This window comes from Arvicola amphibius, chromosome 1 (genome assembly GCF_903992535.2).
Source record: "Arvicola amphibius chromosome 1, mArvAmp1.2, whole genome shotgun sequence".
Taxonomy (NCBI): Eukaryota; Metazoa; Chordata; class Mammalia; order Rodentia; family Cricetidae; genus Arvicola; species Arvicola amphibius.
In genome coordinates, this window is record NC_052047.1 from 139384846 (window position 1) to 139406053 (window position 21208).

Consider the following 21208-nt stretch of genomic DNA (forward strand, 5'->3'; position numbering starts at 1 on the left):
AGGCCCACTCCTTGCTTCCAAGAAACTCGCCATGAGAACAGGCTCCAAAGTAGGACATGAGTGAGAAACAGGGACAAGGTCTCCCGGTCCACAGCTTCCGGAGCCATATGGGTAAGGCTAGTCACAGAGTGTGGCAAGGATGGCCTGGGAGGCATCTGAGGATGGCAGCCATAAAAGCAAGGACAGGAAGGTGGGGAAAGAGAAAGATGGCAGATCAGGGCTCTCTCTAGGGGCCGAGAGGTCAGAGGAGGGTAAGCCAAGGTGGTCCTGGCAGGGAGTCAAGGATGGAAGCTGTAAGTAGAAAAGCTGCGGTTCAAACTCTACACCAGTGGCCGAAGCCCTGGTGTCCCTGTAGGCAGCAGAGAGGCAGCTTGAGGAGCCCAACTCCCCTAGTTCAGGCCCAGGAAACAGACACACTTGGCCAACATGAATTCTGACACACTGACTGTTTTTTACCTACATTTTTTTTCTTTCGTTTTTCTACTACAACTTTAATAAACCTAAAAAAAAAATCACATGTGAACATTCAGATATATCTCCAAAGATTCTGAATGGACTTAGAACGAACGCTCTCCCCTTCAGGGCAGCCCTGCCTGGGGGCACTTGGTAGCCTCTCTACACTGTGTATGTGTATCTTCTTCCTGGGATAGCAACGTAATATGCTTCAGAAAAAAAAAAAAAAAAAAAAAATTCCTCCTCAACCCTCATACCAAAAATCAGACTTCATTCTGATGCAGGGGAAAAATGGCTCTCATCAAAGAGGAAAAAACCTCCGGGATTGACTTTCCCCAAATACCAATACCATATGTCTGACGGAGCCCTTCACACTGCGCTTGGCAGCCATAGGCACCCTGAGAGCAGGCAGAAACCAACCAACAAAGCCAGTCACACAGGGACAAAGCCTGGGACAGTTCGTGAAAACTGAGGCTGGCCTCCCATACGAAGAATCATTCAGGGGTGAAGCTAGAGTTCAGTTCTTGTAAATATTACACATCCATTTGCAAATTATTGGTGACTTCTCATATCTAAACAGAATCAAAGGCATACCTCCCTCAGCACTCATGTTTGGTTTTAGGTGAATAGGCCCCTCTTCTCATACCATCCAAGCCAGTGGGAGGGAAGCCATGCCCTGTGCAGAAGAGGAGCCAAACACCTTGGTTTTCCTGATCACACAGTGACACTAACTCAGAGAATGTTGAAGTGAGATACATCCTAATTTAAGGTATTTACTTATTTATTGCTTCCTAATGGGTGTTTCCCTCGAGAGTACACAAGGAAGGCTGCAGAGAAGACAGATTTGGGTCCTCCTCTCTGTGCTGCTTTGCTGCCATGATAGGAAGTGGCTGCTCAAAGAACCAACTATTTCCTTCTTACACACAAACCAGGCCAGTCAGAGCGCCTGGAGCCGCCAGGCGGCTCTTCATTACGGCCATGCCCGACCTGGCCTTCCCAGTTGGAGGGGATTCCAGAAGCTCTCCACAGACAAATAAACAGCAAATAATTCCAGGGGACAGCCTTGTAGAACTGATTCCTTAATCAACAGTTAAAGAAGCAAATTGGATTTGCCCTATCACAAAAAAAGAAATTAATCCCAGACCCCAGTTATTGTCTTAAGCACAAGAAGGTTGTCTTAGAGGCTTGGCTGGATAATTTCATTTCAAAAGTATCTCTAAAATTTGACATCCCCTGGGATTTGTGGTTTTCTCCATCATTATATAACTGTAAACTTCTGGATGTTAGAGATTGGATAATTCCTTTCAGCTGGACCAGGCCTCCAGTGCACTTGGATGCTAAGGATGCGCGCTAACGGGTTGCTAGGGGTTACCAGCCGGACTTGGAAACAGGACAGCTCCCCAGAAAGCACATCAGAAGTTAGAGTGTGCAAGACTTTCTCTCGTCTGTTTTCCTCTGTTCGCTTTTTAAAATCTCTGCTATTAGTTAAAAGAATTGCTAGAGATTCCTTTTCTCGGGGCCCCATCTATAGGAGGCAGCGAAAACAAAACAGAAACAAAAGCCCAGTCTCTTGGAGGCGACTTGGTTTGCTCCTGTTGAGTAGCTCTGCTGGGCTGTGCTCTCTGGAACCATATGTTCTCGAGGCGTTCTGCAGAGGCGCTTGCCTTCAAGCCCATGGCAGGTCATGCGCTGTTCCAGACACACAGGCCTAGCTGAAAGAGCAAACCACTCTGTGGTGCCAGTTGTCTTCCGGGTTCCCTGCGGCCTCCACACGTGAACTGTCTCCCTGGACTTAGCCATCCTGTGCAGAGTTTCAAAGTTGATTAACATTTGGTCTCCGGTATTACATTATTATGGCCCTTTATGTTTTAATCCATTCTTTACACCATGGGAAAAGAAAAAAATACCACTATTTGAGTAATCAAGTTATTCCTGTAAAATCCTAAATAAAATGAGAATTTTATTAAAGATATTTATCTCATACAACAAGAATAAAATCAATTTGCAGTGTCGGTCCAGCATCCAGCTACAATAACATTAAAATATATTGTTTACTTGTGGGTGGGGCAGTTTCTCTTTTCAGATTGGTCAATGAGGAGGACGACAAAGCGTCCTCCTTTCAGAATGCTGGCTTGGCGGCTGGACATGGAGGAGAGCATTTTTATTGTTAATCAATGCCAATCAATTCTGAGCCTTGATGTTAAATAGGGATCAATACCGCTGGGCTGCAGATGAGATCTGATCTCAATTGCTGAGCAGACCTGCAGAAGTTTTTAATCATAAGGTAAATCAAGACTGGAACATAAGTCAGATGAATTAATATTGGTGGTGGAGGACCTCGCTTGCCACTGATCCAGCACAAGGAAATTTCTGTCATATTTCATTATCACTCTTAGGGCAAGCTGAAGGCAGCGTTTGGGGAGCATTTCTTAGTGGAGGCTGGAGCGCCCCTCACACCACGCGGCGAATCCTCGCTGCAACTGCAGCCAGCTGGTCCACCGAGTATAGTTATACGTATGCCCCATGAATCTCATTTTATGCGATTAAGATCCATAAAAATTCAATAGCTTTTCTTCTGCAATTCACATTTTACCTGGTGAAATATCATAAGAATTTCATTATCTTTGCAGCTGTTGCCTGGGATCAAGCAAAGGTTATTATCCTCTTCGAAAACACTATAGAATATGTACGAAAATGTCAGGAGAACTGGGCATTTAAAGCTTGATTTTTTAAAAGAAAAACACTGTCTGAAGTTTAGAATAAACTGCACTTGACATTTATGTACCATGATGCATTTCTTGGTAAACTGATTTTGCAAGGAAATTCTTTGAATTCAACTCTGTGACCAGATTGTAAAAGGAAAAGGAAAGATAGGAAGGAGGAGAGGATTGGAGAGGGGAGGGGAGAGGACGGGTAGGTAAGCAGGGAGGGGGGACGGGGGTGGGGGTGTGGAGGAAGGGCAGCACAGTGATCCTAGACCCAGGCTGTTCCTCACATCAGCCTGTATAGGATTTCCTAACCTTTCAGATAACCATCCTCGGGAAGATAACTCTAAGAACCCTGACCGATTGGAATGGTGTGATCCTACGGCTCACTCAGGCCCCTTTAAAGCGTCTGAAGAAAAATGGTCAGCGCAGGGAAAGTGATTGATCAGGAAGCTCTGTAAATCACGCGGATTCCGTACTGTCCTCCGGCCTCACTGCTAGGGTTCCATCTATGATGATAAATTAGCATTAGATGGGACCTAATGAGTTTACTAAACATTTGGGATTTGTGCTAATAAACTGGCTGGCTGTGAACTAGCAAAGGCGATGAGCAATCCCGCGGCTCTCTCTTATCTCTGTAACATGACAGTTGAACCACGCTTCCAATCTGCGATCAATTCATCATCCGACACCATTGTACATTCTTCACAAAAAGATAATTACTGCTTCCCTGGATCAGAACACTCATATTTCCTTGGAATTGCAGGTCCTGATAGCAGCCTCTGTCACTGCTGCCTTGAGCCCCGCTGAACAGCTCTATTTATGGTCATTATTTTCGCCTAAACAAGCCTTTTTCCTCAACTTGATAACGAAACCTGCTATGATGAGGAGGAACAGTGACGACATTGTTTCCTCTGCGGAGTGCTTTTACATTTAGTGGAGGCCTCTGGCAAATATTTTATTCAGGGCATTAGTAAAAGTCTCCACTCGTTAAAACATATCGCTACCATTTCCTTAAAAAAAAAGAAAAGAAAAAGAAAAAAGTCCTGTTTTCGGCTCTGATTTGTTCAAAAACAGAGAATAAGAGTAAAGCCAGCCACGTCACAGGGAATAAATCAAGATGTGATTAAAAAGGCTGTAGCCGGTTTAAAAATCACAGGCCCCTTGCCTTCTTGCTTCTCCTTCTGGGTTCTCCCTCCTCGCCTTACAGGGATCTGCCTTGCGACTGGTCACCTCTGTGTGACCCCCGCACACGCAATAAATTACCATAACACATAACTCTGAAACAATGTAAATTAGTTACTGTGCACAGCCTAATAAATGGGAACAAATGAGTTTGGTGCTGGAAAGGGGTCTGGATGCTCTAATTGCTGGGAATAGTTATCCTGGGGTCTTAGCAAACATGGGCCATGACCACTACTCATGACAAACAGCCCGAACTCAGCAAACACACTTCTCACGGGTCTCACAAGGGCCTATGGCATTTTTTGTTATTATGCCTACATATAGGCCCCGGAAGCAGGAAAGACGTGTGTGTCTTCAAACTATAGGACATCCATGTGTGTCAGAATACCCTGAACCGAGACAAGCATGTTTCCATGGTAAGCTCTTCTAGGAATTGTGACCAAAAAACCAGGCTCCCAGAGAGGCAAGGCAAGTATCCTGGACAAGAGCCCTGGTGATCAGATGGAGTGAGAGAGAACCTGTCCTTCCACTGGGGAGTGGGTGAGGGCAGCGTCTGAACCACACAAAGACCCAGCTCTGGATGGGACCCTGGCTGCGTAGTAACTTGCATGACTCATTATTTGTTCAAAGTAATGATCTTTGGGGAAAGGACCGTTCTATTTAGAGCTCGCTTGTCACGTTTAATAAATGGCAGGGACTGTTGCGCCCCGTGAAGCACTCTCCCAGGTCCTGCTTCCCTCCCTGGGGCCTCCCCTGGCCGGGGACCCACAGCAACCGATGTCTGGGTAACTGATGGCTGCTGCCCAGTGGCCAGCCCGGACCGGTGACCTCTCATGGTAGGGACACGCCGTTCATCCAATCCAATCCCCAACTTGTTTCCTGACCCAATCTCCCAGGTGTCATGGGGCTTATCGCTTCATTGAGAATGTGGAAGTGGACGGGGAGCCGTCTCTGGCCACATGTCCAACAACCGAGTATCAAGAAGAGAGGCCACCCGGCCACCCCATCCCAGCACACTGATCTGATTTACAAACCTGCCCTAATGTGAAACAAATGCTGTGGGTGTGAATTCATACTTCACCGTGAAAGCCCAAGCGTTGCTCTGTCTCGTATTAAATACCACATATAACTCTCAGCAGGCTTTATGTTCTGTTTTACTGTCAGCAATGGCTAAAGCCGGCCTAACATTTTGTTTGGCAATTAGGAAAATTTGTAGTGTAATTTATTAAACCAAAAAAAGCCAACAACTACATCAAATGCTGAATTCATCCCGTTTTTATGCCAGGGGGCAGCAGGGTTGCCTTTCCAATAATTTAATCATTCCCCTTTTATGGCCTACATGATTTAAATATTCCAAACAGTATTATTTAGGAAATAAAACCCTAATAAGTGAAATTGAGCTATACCGCTTCAATAAATACTTAATATAAAGTTAAAATGTTTTAACTTTTTGTAAAGGAGCCAAGAACTCGAAGGGGGGGGGGGGGGAGCAAGTGGGACATGCAGCTTGAAAGGGCCACAAGAACTCCGCACACAACTTTCAGCCATGACGTGTAGCATATAAGCTCAGGAATGAAAGAACTGAACACCAAAACAGCAAGACTGGAAAGAAAGGAAGAACTTTTAGGGGGAAGGAGGGGTAAGAACGAAAAAGAATCACCAAAGGGTTAGCAGGGGGCTATGAGAGAACAAGCGGGAAACTTCGAGGCACACCACTCTCAGAGGCAGCTGGTCTGGAAAGCCTGCATATTTAGTAAGACCCTACCTGTGGCATCCCTGAAGGGCAGGGATCCGGCGACAAATGGGCAAGTGCCGTGGGTTTGGAAAGGGAGAGGGACACAGAGTGGGATACGGGGGACAGAGGCCAGAACAAGGATAGTCTTCTGTAAGATACACGATGGGAGATCCATGCCATGAGACATTTGTTACACTCCACAGGATGTAGGACACCCAGTGAGCCCTCCAGCCACTATGGACTTCAGTTAACACATATCAATATTAGTAACCAGTGCCCCATACCCAGGGCAAAATCCTCACACCGGGAGCTTAGGGCCGAGGAGGAAATGGTAGAAAGGAACTTATGCTGTCAACTCAGTTTTCTGTGAGCCTAAAACAGATCTGGAAAACAGTTGGATTCTCAGACATGCAGCACATCTTAGTTAGGCAGCTCCAAAGTCCCTGCCTTGTGGTCTCTACTTTCCTGGGCCCACCTGCAATACCCAGGCTCCCCCAACCTCCGCCTGTGGGTGGCATTCTACAGAGCTGGGCATAGGGTTCTGAGTGATGAGAACTTGGCACAGGTACCTATCTGCCTTACCTGTCAGAACAATACTTAGACCCATTATACCTATGGCACTGAGAGTCACGGCAAAGATGCTCAAGGAGGAGGCTTGTCTAAGCCAGGGCACCATCTCTGACTCCAGAACCAGAAAGATCAAGTTAACTTGGCTGCAAGAGGTGCCCTCTCCACTGGGCTATAGTCATCTTGTTCCTAATGACAGGCCCTTTCCCTTGTGAAAAATAGATGACCTATTGGCCCATGCCACCTATACTCCTGAGGAAGGTATACTTCTGGGTCTGTACTCAAGTCTCAGGCTGGTGCTGCATAGGTGTCACCCCAGGAAGGCCCTGATCTGTCTTTATACAGGCTAGAGCATCCCCTCTGTACATCTGTCTACAACTTAGACTCTCGGTGAGAACTCCAAAAAAAGGCTGCACTGTGCCCTCACAGAAGCCTGTACTATAGGGTTAGCCTCCCAAGTCACGGATGGTTCCCCTCTTTGTAAATGCACCATCAGGAGGGCAAATGTTTTGAGGTCCCTGAACATTGCCAAAGTTGTGTTTCATTGTGTCACCTGAACATGGCACCCTGCCCCCCGTGCTTTCTTCTGAGAGAAAGAGATGGGAATTACAAGCAGGGGGTGGGGGGATCAGGGGTAGAGGTGGGGCAGGCCAGAGCTGCCTGTCAGGGCAAAAGAGGCCTCCTCCCAGATGTGCAGCAGCTCCTGAGTCTTCCAGCAGAGACATGCTGGAGCCGACTTCTTCCGCTAGTGGGGCCTGGGCTCTGTGTCCTGCAACAACACCACCCGAGCCCCTTCCTTTCTGCACATGGTAAACTCATTTCCTAGAGAATTACCGGGAAGGCACTCGGTATGGCCCTGCTGCTTTCAGGGGATGCTCGCCATCCATAGACACGGGGCCCCTCCTAGATTTTGAGCATTTTCTAATTGAGTAACCTTCAGTGAAGGAATTGCAAATGGAGAGGTTTGAGGGTTTATTTTTTTTTCCATTTTTTAAGGGCATGAGAAATAAGTGATGTAAAAGCAACTAAAGTCAGAGTTGCCCTCTGCCCCTAGACACAATGCTCTTCATCCAATTGCTTGGCAAATTTACAACATTTACAGTTTTGACAGATGTGATGGGCTGTTTTCTGAATAAAACGTTTTAGAAAGTGTTCTCGAGCTTCGCGGACGCAATGAACATTAGTTACCCCCAAGTCCGAGAGCTTATAAAATATAGCAAGAAAGCCCTTAACCCATAAAATCCCTCCACTTATTTTTCTAAATGATAGCTATATTTTTATTTTAAAGCATTCATAATGCCAGCATAATGTCTCATTATATAGAGTTTTAACCACAAACATTTTGGAGAGATTTGCCACTAAGATAAACAAACAAGAGAAGCGTGTGTTCTGGCGAGCAGTCGGGAGCGGACGGGTGAATGGTTTTCATTTTCTCGGAGTGCAAGCGAAGGCAGCTCTGCCAAGTACAGGTTAAGCTCCTCCAGTTCTCACTTCCTGTACCCCCACTTGTCAATCACTTCCTGTCTGCCACGACAATCTCCATCATTAGAGCCTGGAATTTTTATCTCCTCCAACATGCCTCCCGTAGCTACTGTGAGTTTGAATTCTGATAAATTATTCACCATCTTTGAAAAGTAACCGAAAATTATAGCATCAACTTGAGCCACCTATATCTGGGGAAGATCGCCTTCCTCCTCCCTGTGTGTGCCCCACAAGCTTCCAGGAGGCCAGCTTCTCCTGCGTTCTCCAGCGTCACGAGAAGGCCTCTGGCCAGCCCCAATTATCTTCTGGTGCACAGAGCGTAATTATTTGCTTCCTGTAAGCATGCGTAACAGAACTCTGAGTTTGGACGGCTTTCCATACGGTAATCCAATTCATCCATGCCGTCCTAACACGATTACAGGCACTGGCTATATCTTTGCTCTTCACCTGATAAGGCTGCGGCAGAGGCGCGGGATGGTCTGCGTCAACATCCCTCCTGGAGTATAGCTTCTGACAGCCCTGCTTCCAGCCCCTCCCTCCAGCCCTGCATTTTCATAGCAATGGGCTGCCTGCCGCTGCCTGCCCCTAACAGGCAGCACCACACAGCTTCAGCCCTTGAAAGAGCTGATGAGAATCTGAGCTGGTTAGGAGTGCTGCGGAAGTCATTGTGGGCCTGTGGCTTGTTTTCCAACCCAGCTCTCCACTGGCCTGGCCTGGTCACCCTGTAGGCCTTACCCAGCCAGACCAGGCAGCCATAAATCTCTGCAGGCCTCTTCAGCCTAGAGCAGAGACATAAACCCTAGGCCTGATGCTGGCCCTGACATTCTACTCACTGTGATACACACCATCAGCTTATACAAAGATGTGCCATGCCTGATGCACAGTCCTGGCACTGTGGTGGGCACAGAAGCATGCACATAAAGCGGGCACTGTTCCTGGTGCCACCCCTCTAAATGAAAGTGTGACACTGTGACTCTGTTAAGCTGTTCTTCCTTTTCTGTTTATTTTCAGGAATATATATATATATATATTGAATATATATATATATTGAAAGGATGAATGAACATGGTGAACTTTTTGCCTCTCTCCATTGGCATACCAGGGAATAAAACAGCCATTCACACCTGAGCCTGGCTGAGCCAAATGGGGCTTGTGCCAACCAGAATCAGAATCTTTGTAGCCATTTCATTCATCCAAAGTGCATTTTAATATTGCCAAATATCTAGCCAATATTTTCCCTTCTCTGAAGTCCCCATGTATTAAAATAGACCCAGAACCAAAGAGTGTCACAGCTTCCCAGCCAAGGCCAAGAGGAGGACTCCAGGGTTTCCAGGCCTGTTTGATGATAATTATATTCACTTTCAAGAAAACTGAGAAGGAAAAAATTAACAGCAAACTCTGCTGTTCTTGCGGTATTATGCACACAGAATGACAATCCATCATCTCAGAAGTTATCAGACAGGTCTCCATTTTGCAGGTTATCCAAATGCTACTGAATAGAAAACCTTGGGTTCCCTAAATGATGTGTAATTAAAATTATTTTTAAAATCCTCCTTGACAGGCCGAGGCTTAGCCAAAATGTAAATGACATTAAAGAAGACAATGAATTTAATTTTATTTAATGTCCCTTTTTGCAGATCCTCATTTACATAGCATTTTTAACAAAAGCGTTGACCTTATAAACGCTGGCATTTGTACAGCTTCGCCGAGTTGGATTTAATCACGCTCGTGCAAGGCCATGAGGGAGGGAGCTTTAACTTCTCCGCTTGGAGATGGAGTAGGAATAAAAACATCGGGACTGGTCAAATGTTTATCCACCCTGCTTCTGAAAACAACCTGACAAGAAGATGTAAGGGGCTAGGGAATAACCCAGTGCTGTTTGTAAGGCTTGGTAATAATCATACATAATCGTTTGGAAATATAGCTAATAAAAAATATAATGAGTGTTCAGCAAAATCGGCATTAGGCCCAAATTACATGATATTAATACTTGAACAGGTGCAGAAAGGGGCTTTAAATGAGGTAAATGAATAAATTGTCCCAGAGCACAACTGTGTGTGCTGACAAAAAGTCAATCCCATGAATAATTCAGCAAGCAGGACTGCCAGCAAAGGTCGGCTCTCTTTGACCTTTGTGACAGGAAGTGAAAGGAAACACTGTTGACTAAAAAAAGGAGAGAGAGGAGAGAGAGGGAAAGAGAAGGGAAGGAAAAAGAGAAAAAGAAAAGCTCCAGTCCTTTTGGGCCACCGTTCTGCAAGCACTTTAAAGGTGTAAACTTGAAACACACAGATGAATCAAAGCAAGGCTTTGGAGGGCTGAGAGGGAGCACAGAGCTAAAATCTCTGGTACTTACACTCTCGGACCAGAGACAGTGTGAAATCGCAGACAATGAGAGGTTAAGCAAATAATGTTTTTCTACAACCCAATGTCAATTATGTATAAAAATCTGAGGTCAGCTGAAAAGTATTTTCAGAGCCCACAGGGCTGAAATTCTGTAACAGCTGTTAAATATGACAAAACTTCATGCACCCCCCCCCCAAAAAAAAGAAAAACTACAGCCATTCCAAACTCTGTATGAAAGAAAATAGGATAAACAGATGTCTGGCTCCCAGACAGGAAAGTAGGGACAGACTTGGAATGATAAGTCTCCCAAACTCTATAGACTAATGCCAGATTTATTGGGGAGGGGGCACTGCCTGCTGCAGAGATGCCAGCAAGCAGGACGCCAGAGACAGTGCCATCTGGAACCGCCCCGCAGAGCATGCTCTCAGTTGCACACAACCCTCGGTGTGCAGCCAGTCCGAGTGGGCAGCCGCATTACCCTGCTCCTGAGTCCTCCACAGGCTGCAACAGTTGGAGCCTGTGTGTCAGTGCTCCCCAAGCAGAGCGAGGAAGGGGAGGGCAAAGTGATGTGCCTTCCCCAGGCATTTCCAGAGCTCCTGAGGAAACAGACCCGGATGGCACAGTCGAATAATGTGAGCCCAAGTGTGGTTTTGGTTTAGCAGCTACGCCGACATCCTGTAATCACTTGCAGCCCTTGGAATGTACGGGTGAAACAGGAGAGATTTATCTGCTCATATTTGGGATATGTGGACAATGGGTGTTCCTAATGAAGACCATCTGCTTTTGTGTTTTCCCAGAAAACATTATTTCATGAGGAACATAATATTCCTTTCCTCCTCAGCAATACCATAAAAATTCATGTATGTATATGTGAATGTGTATGCATTTGCATACACACACTTGCATACGTGAGGTGCCTTGACTGTGCATGGCCATGTGTGTGCACACACGAGCATGCACACGTGTGTGTGTGTGTGTGTGTGTGTGTGTGTGTGTGTGTGTGGTATGAGGAGGTAGGCCTGACTCTTTGTAGTCAATTCAGTATATGCAGATAGGTTCCTGTGGTTGTCTCTTATAAGCCATACCTTCAGAATGCTATATTCCTTCTCGACTTGGTAAGTTGCTATATTATTTTAAATACATGGAACTATAAAAAACTGTTTCTCCAACAGTGTTTTATATGGGAGAAAACAGCTCACATAAGGAAAAGCTTTATAATAAATGAAAAGATTTCTAATGGGAGACATCCTCTCTACCCCCCCTTACTCTGAAGTGTCTTCCATGCCATTTGTAAGTATCTAATACTTTTGAAAGATAACTAAACTAAATTGTGTAATTAATTGATTTAAGGCATCAGGGCCTATAGAATGTGATTACCCTGCCAGAGCAGGGAGCTTACTTCCCTGTTCTCATAACACACAAAGCAGTCTCAACATGTGGAAGAGCTTGGTGTGGGTTGGAGCAAATGTGGGTCCATTGATCTCAATTCAGGTTGGAATTATTGGTTTATATCCTCAGGACAAATATGCTTTATCTGGTCAGAACCTGCTAAACGTATACAAAGGCCATAAGAAGCTGGAGAAGCACACTATATAGAATTCTTAAGCCAACTAACCAAGTGAGGACAGTACTGTTGGGGACCTGTAAACTCACCGATCTGATGGGACATTTTATTCTGCAATACTCAAGAGGAAACCCAGGCTGAAACTCAACGGGAGCAACTGATTTTCAGAGGCAGTCCACAGCATACAGAAACGATCATCATTATGAAATTGAAGCACATCTCTGTTGCAAATGACCACATTGCTCCAAAGAGATCGCCTCCTGAAGATGAGTCTCTCTCTTTGATTAACACAAGCTGTCCTGGCAAACACTAAATTCAGTTTTTCCTCTTCTAGAAATATGCCTTAAACTGGAGATAGTGCCTATACCATAATCAGTTCACGGGGATTTACAGCAAGCAACAAAATACTAATAGTATTTTGTCATTACGAGTGACAGCTCTCTTAAGAATGCTAAAAAATGTTTCCTGTATTTGTCAGAACATAAAACTATCCTTACCTTAAAATCCCTAACATGGAAGGTGATTAAAATTCCTATAAAATTGTCATATCTTTGAATTTAGAAGCAGAGCAGATTTTTCATCAATAATTAAGACCTCCGAAGCATTTATGCCAAGCGTAAATGGAGCTTCAATCCTCCTTATTCAAATAAACACGGTAAACCCATTAACCAAATGTTTTTACATTTTCCCCTTCCTCTTGTGCTTCTAGAATATCAATGATCATATACTTCTCTTAGGTTAAAAAGGTATGCGTGGGTCTTGCATACATTTTAATTAAACAAATATAAGAAAGACCTCCTCAGAAGAGAACTAAAGAGTAAATTTTGTATATTGGGGAAAAGCACTACCCATCATGTGATTAAAAACTGAGTCTCAGATGTTATTCCCTATCAATGTTCAATAATTGATTGAACACTGAACAATCCCAAAGTGCTTTTGAAGGGGAAATCAGTGCCTAAAATGTGAGTCAAATCAACATGGCCCCTCCACCATCATGGCATATTTTTTTTAATTATGATTTAGAACCAAACCACATTTAAAATCTCCAAGTAGAGAGCAGAAGCATTTTCACAATCTTGCAGTAAAGGCTAATGCTTTTCAAGCATCCCCCACTCAGACAAGATTCCAATGGCTATTCCGTACACTTTAAACCCCTCCAAAAAAATAATAATAATAAAGTAAAATAAAATGAGTTCCATCTCAAGACAACAACCCAAAGCTGCATGATCCATAGCCACGACACCGAAACAAATATAATTCCATTGATTTCTGTAGCTCCAGCTTCGTAAAGTGTTGAACTTGTTCTCAACTGCCTGACTGACGGCCACAACTGGTCAGCCCTATTTGATTACTAATAAGAGAGCTGTCCCTTCTGTCAGATACCAAACATTCTCCACTAAGCAAACAGCTATTCCAGCTAGTTAAACATTAGCAATGCTCCCCACTGGTGCCGCAGACTTCTTTAGGCTTAACTCGTGGGGTTTTCCGGGTTTAATTTTTCAGACCCTGGACAGCAAAGTTCATGATCAAAAGATAACTTTGTAAGGAAAGCTGCTGAAACTCAACCCCTCTTCAAAACAGTCTAACCCTCTGCCTCACAAAACTGGTGTCATATATACACGTCTAACATTTATTCGATTTGGGTACCAATTTCAAAATCTGCAGTCAATCACACACTGGGCCCCTTGCTGCTCCCCACTGTTGGGAAGAAAGAAATCTCCTCTCCTCCTCAGAATAGCCTGGGTGAGTCAGAAGCGGAGGGTGGTAGTGTTTTTGTTGTTTCCACTAAGGCAATGCCAAGTGCACATTAGCACCATTAGGACTAATGATTGGTATCTTAAAAGGATGCCACGTTGCCCAAGGAACATGATAAATGGCAAGATGAGGAACAGCAAACCTAAAGAATGCATATAGCTAATCTAGTTATGGAAATTAATGTTGGAAATGTAACCAGCATGTGTAATTAGTTTCAATTATAACAACTTTGGTTTGTTAGTTACATATTTGCTACTTGACATAAAACGACAGCCACAATTGGAAAAAAATTAGGAGACATTTTGCAACTAATTGAGAGCAGATTAAATTCATTCTACCACTGGGCGATGATTGCAAGAGCACCACCACCCACGCTTCAACTTCAACGACCATCCAAGGTAGAAAATAATAACAATAACAATAATAATAATAATAATGCAAAAAATGAAATATTTGTTAACAAATTAGCAGAAAGCATTTTATGACATATCTCTGGGTTTAAAGCCAGAGACTCTCTAGGCATAAAGTGCTCCTCACAGTGAGAGCAGTGGCAGATGAAACTGCTTCCCTTGACAACTCGCAAGCAATTACTGAATCCCCACAGAGCAAGCCACCGGGTTTCCACGTCAACCCACCTGTGCACACGGACAAATGGCGCAGTGCACAAGATGAGCCCAACAGCAGCCTCAAAGCTAAGGAGCCACTGGAAACCAAGCAAGGCAGAGAATTTGGCTTGCTGCTACCATTTTGTTTGGAACATAAAGAAGTCATCCTTACCTGTCAATGATTACGGGGTCTGAGGGCGTCTCGTTCCGATTGCCACAACTCTTCTTGTCGCAGCACCGGCTGTGGGGCAATTGTAAACATGGCTTTTAGTATTCATCCCAGCTTCCTCTGTCCGACTTGTAATTTTTTTTTCAAAGTCTGACAATGAAGCGGTAGGAGTCAAGAAAATAGTTTTCCTACTTAGGCAGCTTGACAAATTTCAGCCTAGTGAGTTAACACGCTCTTCAGCTAAACTTCTGTTGCAACTCCCTGCCAGAAGGAGCAGAGTTAAACGCATCTATTAATACTAGCAGGGTAGCCAGAGCTTCTATACAAATTATGATGCTAAAATGCAGAAAACATGCTGTTGGTGTTTGTCTTTGCAGTGAGCTGAGGAGGAAAGGCTGGAGGCTGGGGAATAGCTTTTCACAGCTTCGGCTTTTGTTTACCCCCAATTGTCAAGCTGTTATTTCTGGAAAAGATGCAAGATGCCACCTCTAACCAATATTTCTTTGGGGGCATTTATTAATTATAAGCACAAAAGCATGCATCAATCTATCACAAACGTCTATTGTCGCTTCTTTAAGCCCACCTTAACTCTGTTATTGAAACTTTAATTAAAGCAGAAACGAAACAAAAATGTTATGCTTCTCGCATTTTAAAAAAGCATACTTGTATAATGGTTACATGTCTAAATTAGCTAAATTAACACCATATGGTAGGCAAAGTATATAAAGCCTTTTAAAGCTGACAGCTAAAGTGATTAAAGAAAGTCTACAGTCTTCCACTTAGAGCTTAAATCACATCTGTGCGCTTTCTATGTTAATTGCTGTACATGCAGAAGTGGATAATAAAGAAATTCCACTTTATTGGTTGTAATTTATATTTATTACCTGATATGAGAAAAAGTCAGCTTTTGTATATTGGTGCTGTAACAATACCTCTGCTCAGAAGTGGCATTCAGGCAACAGGCAACCATAGCCGAGGAGAGTATGCCCCTCAGAGTACGGGGCCTGCTACTGTAGGCTGCAAGCCTGCCCAACCTTTCCTTATTATTCCTTGCAACTATATTTCACATGCCACACATACAAAGTCAATGATGCGTTTTTATTCGCCATGTAGGGGCGAAACTCTTGTGGTAGTTAGAAAAAAAACAGGTGGGAAATTGCTCTTCTGACAGAGATCTCAAGTAGCGGCACGCTATCTAACAACAATATGAACGATGCATCGCTGCTCTAGGGAAGAGGTTAACTGACAGAATCACAATCCAATTCTCACATACACGAGCTCTGTAATAAGTACAAAAGGCTTTCCTTTTTTATCAATAACAGACAATTGTACGTCTCAGGATGCGAGCACAGGAGAAGGGAGTAGTCAAATGAGTCCCAGTGAACTCTGGCTCCTGCGCAAGGGCAGATGCATCCCCTGGTCTGTTTTCTTCTTTTCTCTCTTCCTTTCCTTTTTAACTATATTACCACGACACGGCCAATATGTTAATCTTCTTGGCTGAGCAGCGGGTCGCACTGACCATCATCACTGATGGGGAAATTAGGTAGGAAGCGGCTCTGGCCAGCCTGGGGCCTCCGGTCTAGTACGTTTCAATGGATGCCCTCTCTCCCGCAGTTGGGTGGGGTGGCCAGGCGCCTGCAAGCGCCGCCTGCATAGACTTGGCTGGCGCCTGGGCCGCCCGCCTCCCGGGGGCTCACCTGCACATGATCTCGTGGGTCAGCAGCACGCGGCACATCTCCGGGTTCTTGTCCTGGCCTTCATAAACGATGGCCTACGTGGGGGACAAGCAGAGGCAGGGGTCACGCAGAGCCCGTGGCTTGGGTGCCAAACCACTACAGGCGCTGCAGGCCTCGCGGGTGGCAGGTGCACAGCCCCCGAGGGGAGGCGACAGACATAACAGGCCACCCTCCCTCCCCACCACCCCAGGCACGGGGCCAGGCCTTAGAGGCCTCGCACTGTCCGCTTGCCGAGCTCTTCCCACCGGCGCATGTCCCGGCCTGGACTCCAGAGGGTTTCGGGAAGGGCTAGGCAGGGCCCGCCAAGACCAGGGCTCAGCCTACGAGGGCGTGAGGACTCCCACCGGGCTTCTGGACCGTGGGCCACCGCAGCCTGGTGGGATCCTCCTGCCATTGTCTACACTAAGGCCCGATTCCTCTGACGGAAGAAACCGATCGCAGTACGTTTGGGACCACAGACGCCAAGAGGTCGCGAGGCGCAGAAGCAGCCCTCCTCTCTCCTTGAGCCAGGAGATGCTGCCCCGGCCGGGCTCCAGTCTCCAGCCCTGCGCCCTGCTCGCCGCCACCCCCACCCCCAGCCCGAGCGGAGGCCCATGCGACTTGGGCTGCGTGGCTCGGAGTCCCCGACCAGCGGGAAGTAGTGCACAGCAGCCGCACGTGTTTGCACCACGCCGGGGAGCTGGCGGCCCGTAGGAGGGCCCCGGCTCTGGGCACCCCTGCCCGCGCGGCCACGTGCTCCTCGCCCGATGATATTTGGAAAGAAAGTGCTAATGGCCAATCTGGTGTTTATTTTCAAAGTGCTAACAATGATTTTTCTCGGGTAAAAAGGCAGTGTCTGCGCGCACGCTCGGGTGGGTTTTGAGCAGAGGCTCCGCCAGATGGTGCGAAGCCCTAGGTGCGCTCACGCCGGCGCCCAGCCCGGCTCCACCGCCGGGAGCCGCGGCTCAGCCGCCCTCGCCGCCGCCGCCCGCCTCGCCCAAAGAAGAGGAGAAAAGGCCACTGGGGGAGGGGCGGGAGGCGGGGGCCGCCAGCCGCAGGTTCCGGGCTGAAAATTCCTCCAAGGGGGAGGGCTGCCCTCTCGGCAGCTCCCGCCCCCCCCCCCACCCTGGAAATTACTTCCAACCTCCTCCCGCACTTTCCTGCACTTCCAGGCGGACAAAGCCTTTTCTGCTAGGCATCCAGGACTGGCTTCCTGGGAAGAGGGAAGAGTCTCTGCCAGCCTCGGTCCGCGGCCTGGAGCTTGGCCCGCTCGGAACCACAGAAGTGGTGAGAGTCACCACAGGCCAACAAGCAGCCTCGGGCTGCTGGACTAGCGGCCTTGGCGACACCAGTACTTCTTGAACGAATGACTTGTCCTCCGATGATCCCCGTATTTATATTTGATTTATTTTTTATTTTGTAGCACAAACAGAAATCCATAAACTGTCGGTTCAGCGCCATTGACTCTTTGATCAGTTACTGGGCTATTTCTTTACTTCCCCCCCACCATCCCCGTCAGTGAGGAGATTAAATGCCTCTGTTTGCTGCACCGTCTATACTGCAAAGGTACCAGGCGAAACGAACAATAAAAGTGTACTTTAAATGAAGTCTCCTGCTTCTCCCATACGTGTGGCACAGAAACTTAGCAGCGCCTGCAAAAACCCTCCTAATTAGACTACAACGATTCCGCAAAACCTTCTGCCCGACATACAAAGGAAATAAAAGGCGCCTGACAAACAGCAGCCGAGTTCCAGAGCTTCTGTGAATCGGTGCAAGGCTGGCAAAAGGGCACACCACAGTCTGTGTCAGAAAAAGAGGTTTACCTGCCAGATCTTTGCTCCGGGAGAAAAACCACACAGCTCTGCGACTGCACACATTCAAACCCCATGCTCTTGCTGCCTAGGTAAGGACAAACTTTTTCAAAGAGAAACAAAATGTGCAAACTGTGCTCAGAGAACGGGAGGCATGTGTGCCAGACTGCAGGAGGCTTGGAAGAAGGCTCTTTCCCAGTTGGTGCACAATTCTAAAAGTTAGCATCAAAAATGAAATACTTTCATTTCAAGTTCGAAGTGCTGTTTTAAGTATATTTTAATTTCTCAAGGAATCATTGCGGGACGTGTTTAATCTAGAAATTCCATATACAAACACCCAATGCTCTGTTTTAAGAAAGTGGAAACAATGTCCTTAAAACAATAACACATCACCCAAGTACAACATAAGCAGCCAGAGACTGAACACCGTCAAAAAGCAATAAGGCGCTTTTCTGCAGTTAATCACATTACTGATAGCCAATAGTTATCATCAGAAAAGTTGACCAAGACAGGTTAAATAATTTAATAAGGAACTGCTTGTAATTATGTTATTTATAAGGTATGACAGAGGGTGGGAGAGAGAGCAGAGCAGTGGATGGGTTTCGGTGACCCCTGGAGCTCAGACTCTGAATTATGGAGATGGGGGGCTGAGAGGTGAAGATGGACTAGAGGAGAACAAGGTGACTTTTCACCCCTGCACATTTAACTTTTAAATCCAAAAGCACGTCTCCTGTTACTAGACCATGACACTAGCAAGGAGGAGGGAAAATAACTAATCGAGCTTAACTCGAGGAGCTTTGGGACAGACTTAGTTGTCTTTGCAGGGGGGGAGGGATCAATGAAATTTTTCCAAACCGAGAAGGAAACGTTTGAAAATAAACAAGGGGGTCTTGAAATTTTTCTGTCAAATATTAATTACCACAATTAATTAAGACAGAGTTTGATTCCAATCGCAAGTCATTTAATAAGGCATATATGTCCTGCTTTAATGACAGCATAAACTATTGTACCAACCGCTCCATTTATTCCAATAAATATGGAATTCTCATTAGCATGTCAAGGAAGCGAAATAAAAAACAAATACAGGAGATCCATTCGTCAGTCTGCTCTCTCAGCCTCAGGACAACCCCAGCTCAGCAGAAAGGAAGAAACAATAAGTACAGAGGCGTAAACTTTCTCACCTGCTTGGTCATTGAATCTATGAGGCGGACGTAGAGATCTTGCTCTGTTCTGACGCCTGTGGCAGGAGGAAAAAAACGGACAGATTCTCAGCAAGATTTTAGCCTGAACCTCAGGAGGGACACCCGGGCCTAGGTGAGCCAGTGTCTGGGACTACTGCCTCCACTGAGCAGCAAAGCTTTAAGGCAATCCCTACAAAATTGGGAGGGAGACAGAAAGCCCCAGTCGCCTCTGACATTTTTCTTTTCTTAATTAAGAGTCTCGGGACTCTTAGGGTTTGCATTTGGAGGTGTAAGAAGTCTGCCTGGCGGAGAGCAGGGCCTGCCGTGCAGCTCTGGGTCCATATGGTCATTTATTTTTCGAAAAGAGAATGAATGCACCTATGGAAACAGAGTCCGAACTCCTTCCAGCGCCTCTAGAGGGTTCTTCTCTTTCTAAACAGTGCACAGGAACTAAGTTATGTTCGGTTTACGGAGCTACCCCCATCTCAATAATTAACATTAATTTGCAAAATTGAAAAAAGTCACTTAAAAGTGATGTTCTGCAGGAGCCCTTATCGATCCCCCTTTTACTTTCTACTTCAAGCCCCACCGGTTAATCATGTGAAGTGCCATCGACTTATCGATCGTTTATGTTTTGTTTTCCTTCTATGCCATGAGAAGATTTCATGTTTACACCCATGTCATTTTAATCTCAAAATCTTTATGTCCTGGAACCATCGCGGGAAGGGAGAGTAGCACACAGGGCCAGAGGGCAGTCAGCAGTCAGCGGTACTTACCATTGCTGTATAGTAGCTGCAGCTTATAGTGAATGCCATTGTTGGTTTTCTCGTTGTTCGGCTCCTGAAAGCAACGATAAATAATTGCATTTAGCGTGGCCTCATCAGGCGCGGTCACCGCGATCGGTCCCCCTCCAGGATCGAGGCCCCTCGGCCTCACACACTGCAGGCAGGATTCCTGGCTCGAAGCTACGCAGTGATGTCACTTTTCCTGCCGCAAGCCCAGCGTTCCCCTCGCCCCCAGTGAGTCCGAGGGCACAGAGAAGTTGCCCAGCCCTTGGCGGGGCCAGTGCAACCGCACGTGGCGGCGGGGTCGCCGGGCAGAGAACTCCCGCCGCCGAGGGGGCTCTCGGACCCCGTGCGCAGGCACTGACTGCCCCCTACTCCTGGAGAGGGAGGGTGCGATCGCCAGTGTACACTTACTTTCTCTTTCTCCACAAAGTCCACAAAAGCGGTCCTTTCGATCTCCACCGGCTGCCCCTGCCTGTCGTAGAGCGCCAGCACGAAGTGGAAGAAATTGGATTTCCGGAGGTTGGAAGGCGGCTGCTTCTCGAAGTGCGCCCGCGCCAGCCCCACGCCGCTGCAGGAGGAAAGGGACAGCGGCCCGGTGAGCAGCGCGGCGCTGGCCGGAGGAGGGGGCCGGGCCGGGCCGGGGCCAGGGCGCGCGGGGGCGGCCGGTACGTACCTCTGGGCGGCCGTGTTGGCGTCCACCACGCCCGCCGTGTGCATCCACGAGCGCACCGGGTTCATGCCGCTGCCCAGCGGCTCTTCCTTCATGGTCGTCCCCCCGCGCGGAATATTCTCCTGAATCCCAAACATGAACACTGCTGGTGGCGGCCGCGGCTCCCGGCCGAAAGCGCGTCCGCGGTCGGCGGCGCTCGGGGCTCGGCGGCAGGAGGCTGCCCTGGCCGCCCTGGCCCTGCTCGGCGCCTGCGGTGCGGCCCGCCGCCGGCTTCAGCCCGTCCCGGGCAGGCGCGGCATACACCGGCGGCCGGGCGCTGCGGACGGCCGGGGACGCGGGCGGGCTACACCGGCGGCGGCGCGGCGCTTCGGAGGAGCAGGGCGCGGTGGACGCAGTGGCCGCGGCGGCGCTTGTTGTTGTTGTTGTTTGCAGACGCACTCAACGTGGTGTCATCCTAGCCAGGCGGCGTCCGCGGCTGCA

The 21208-nt window shown here is 47.1% G+C and overlaps 1 protein-coding gene across 12 annotated transcripts in view; it reads right to left on the reverse strand.

The window, feature by feature from the left end:
- Positions 1 to 20865, reverse strand: part of Ebf3 (EBF transcription factor 3) — a 116948-nt gene extending 96083 nt beyond the window's left edge. For 11 of the 12 annotated variants that reach the window (XM_038333762.1, XM_038333745.1, XM_038333713.1 and 8 more), the window contains exons 1-6: positions 20732 to 20865; positions 20470 to 20626; positions 20047 to 20110; positions 19271 to 19326; positions 16261 to 16334; positions 14567 to 14635 (exon numbers count right to left, since the gene is read on the reverse strand). In XM_038333762.1, coding sequence (XP_038189690.1) covers positions 14567 to 14635; positions 16261 to 16334; positions 19271 to 19326; positions 20047 to 20110; positions 20470 to 20626; positions 20732 to 20865 — 554 coding nt within the window. The remainder of the gene's footprint in view (positions 1 to 14566; positions 14636 to 16260; positions 16335 to 19270; positions 19327 to 20046; positions 20111 to 20469; positions 20627 to 20731) is intronic. The other variant, XM_038333730.1, reaches the window with a different exon arrangement.
- Between the last annotated feature and the right edge of the window lie 343 nt (positions 20866 to 21208).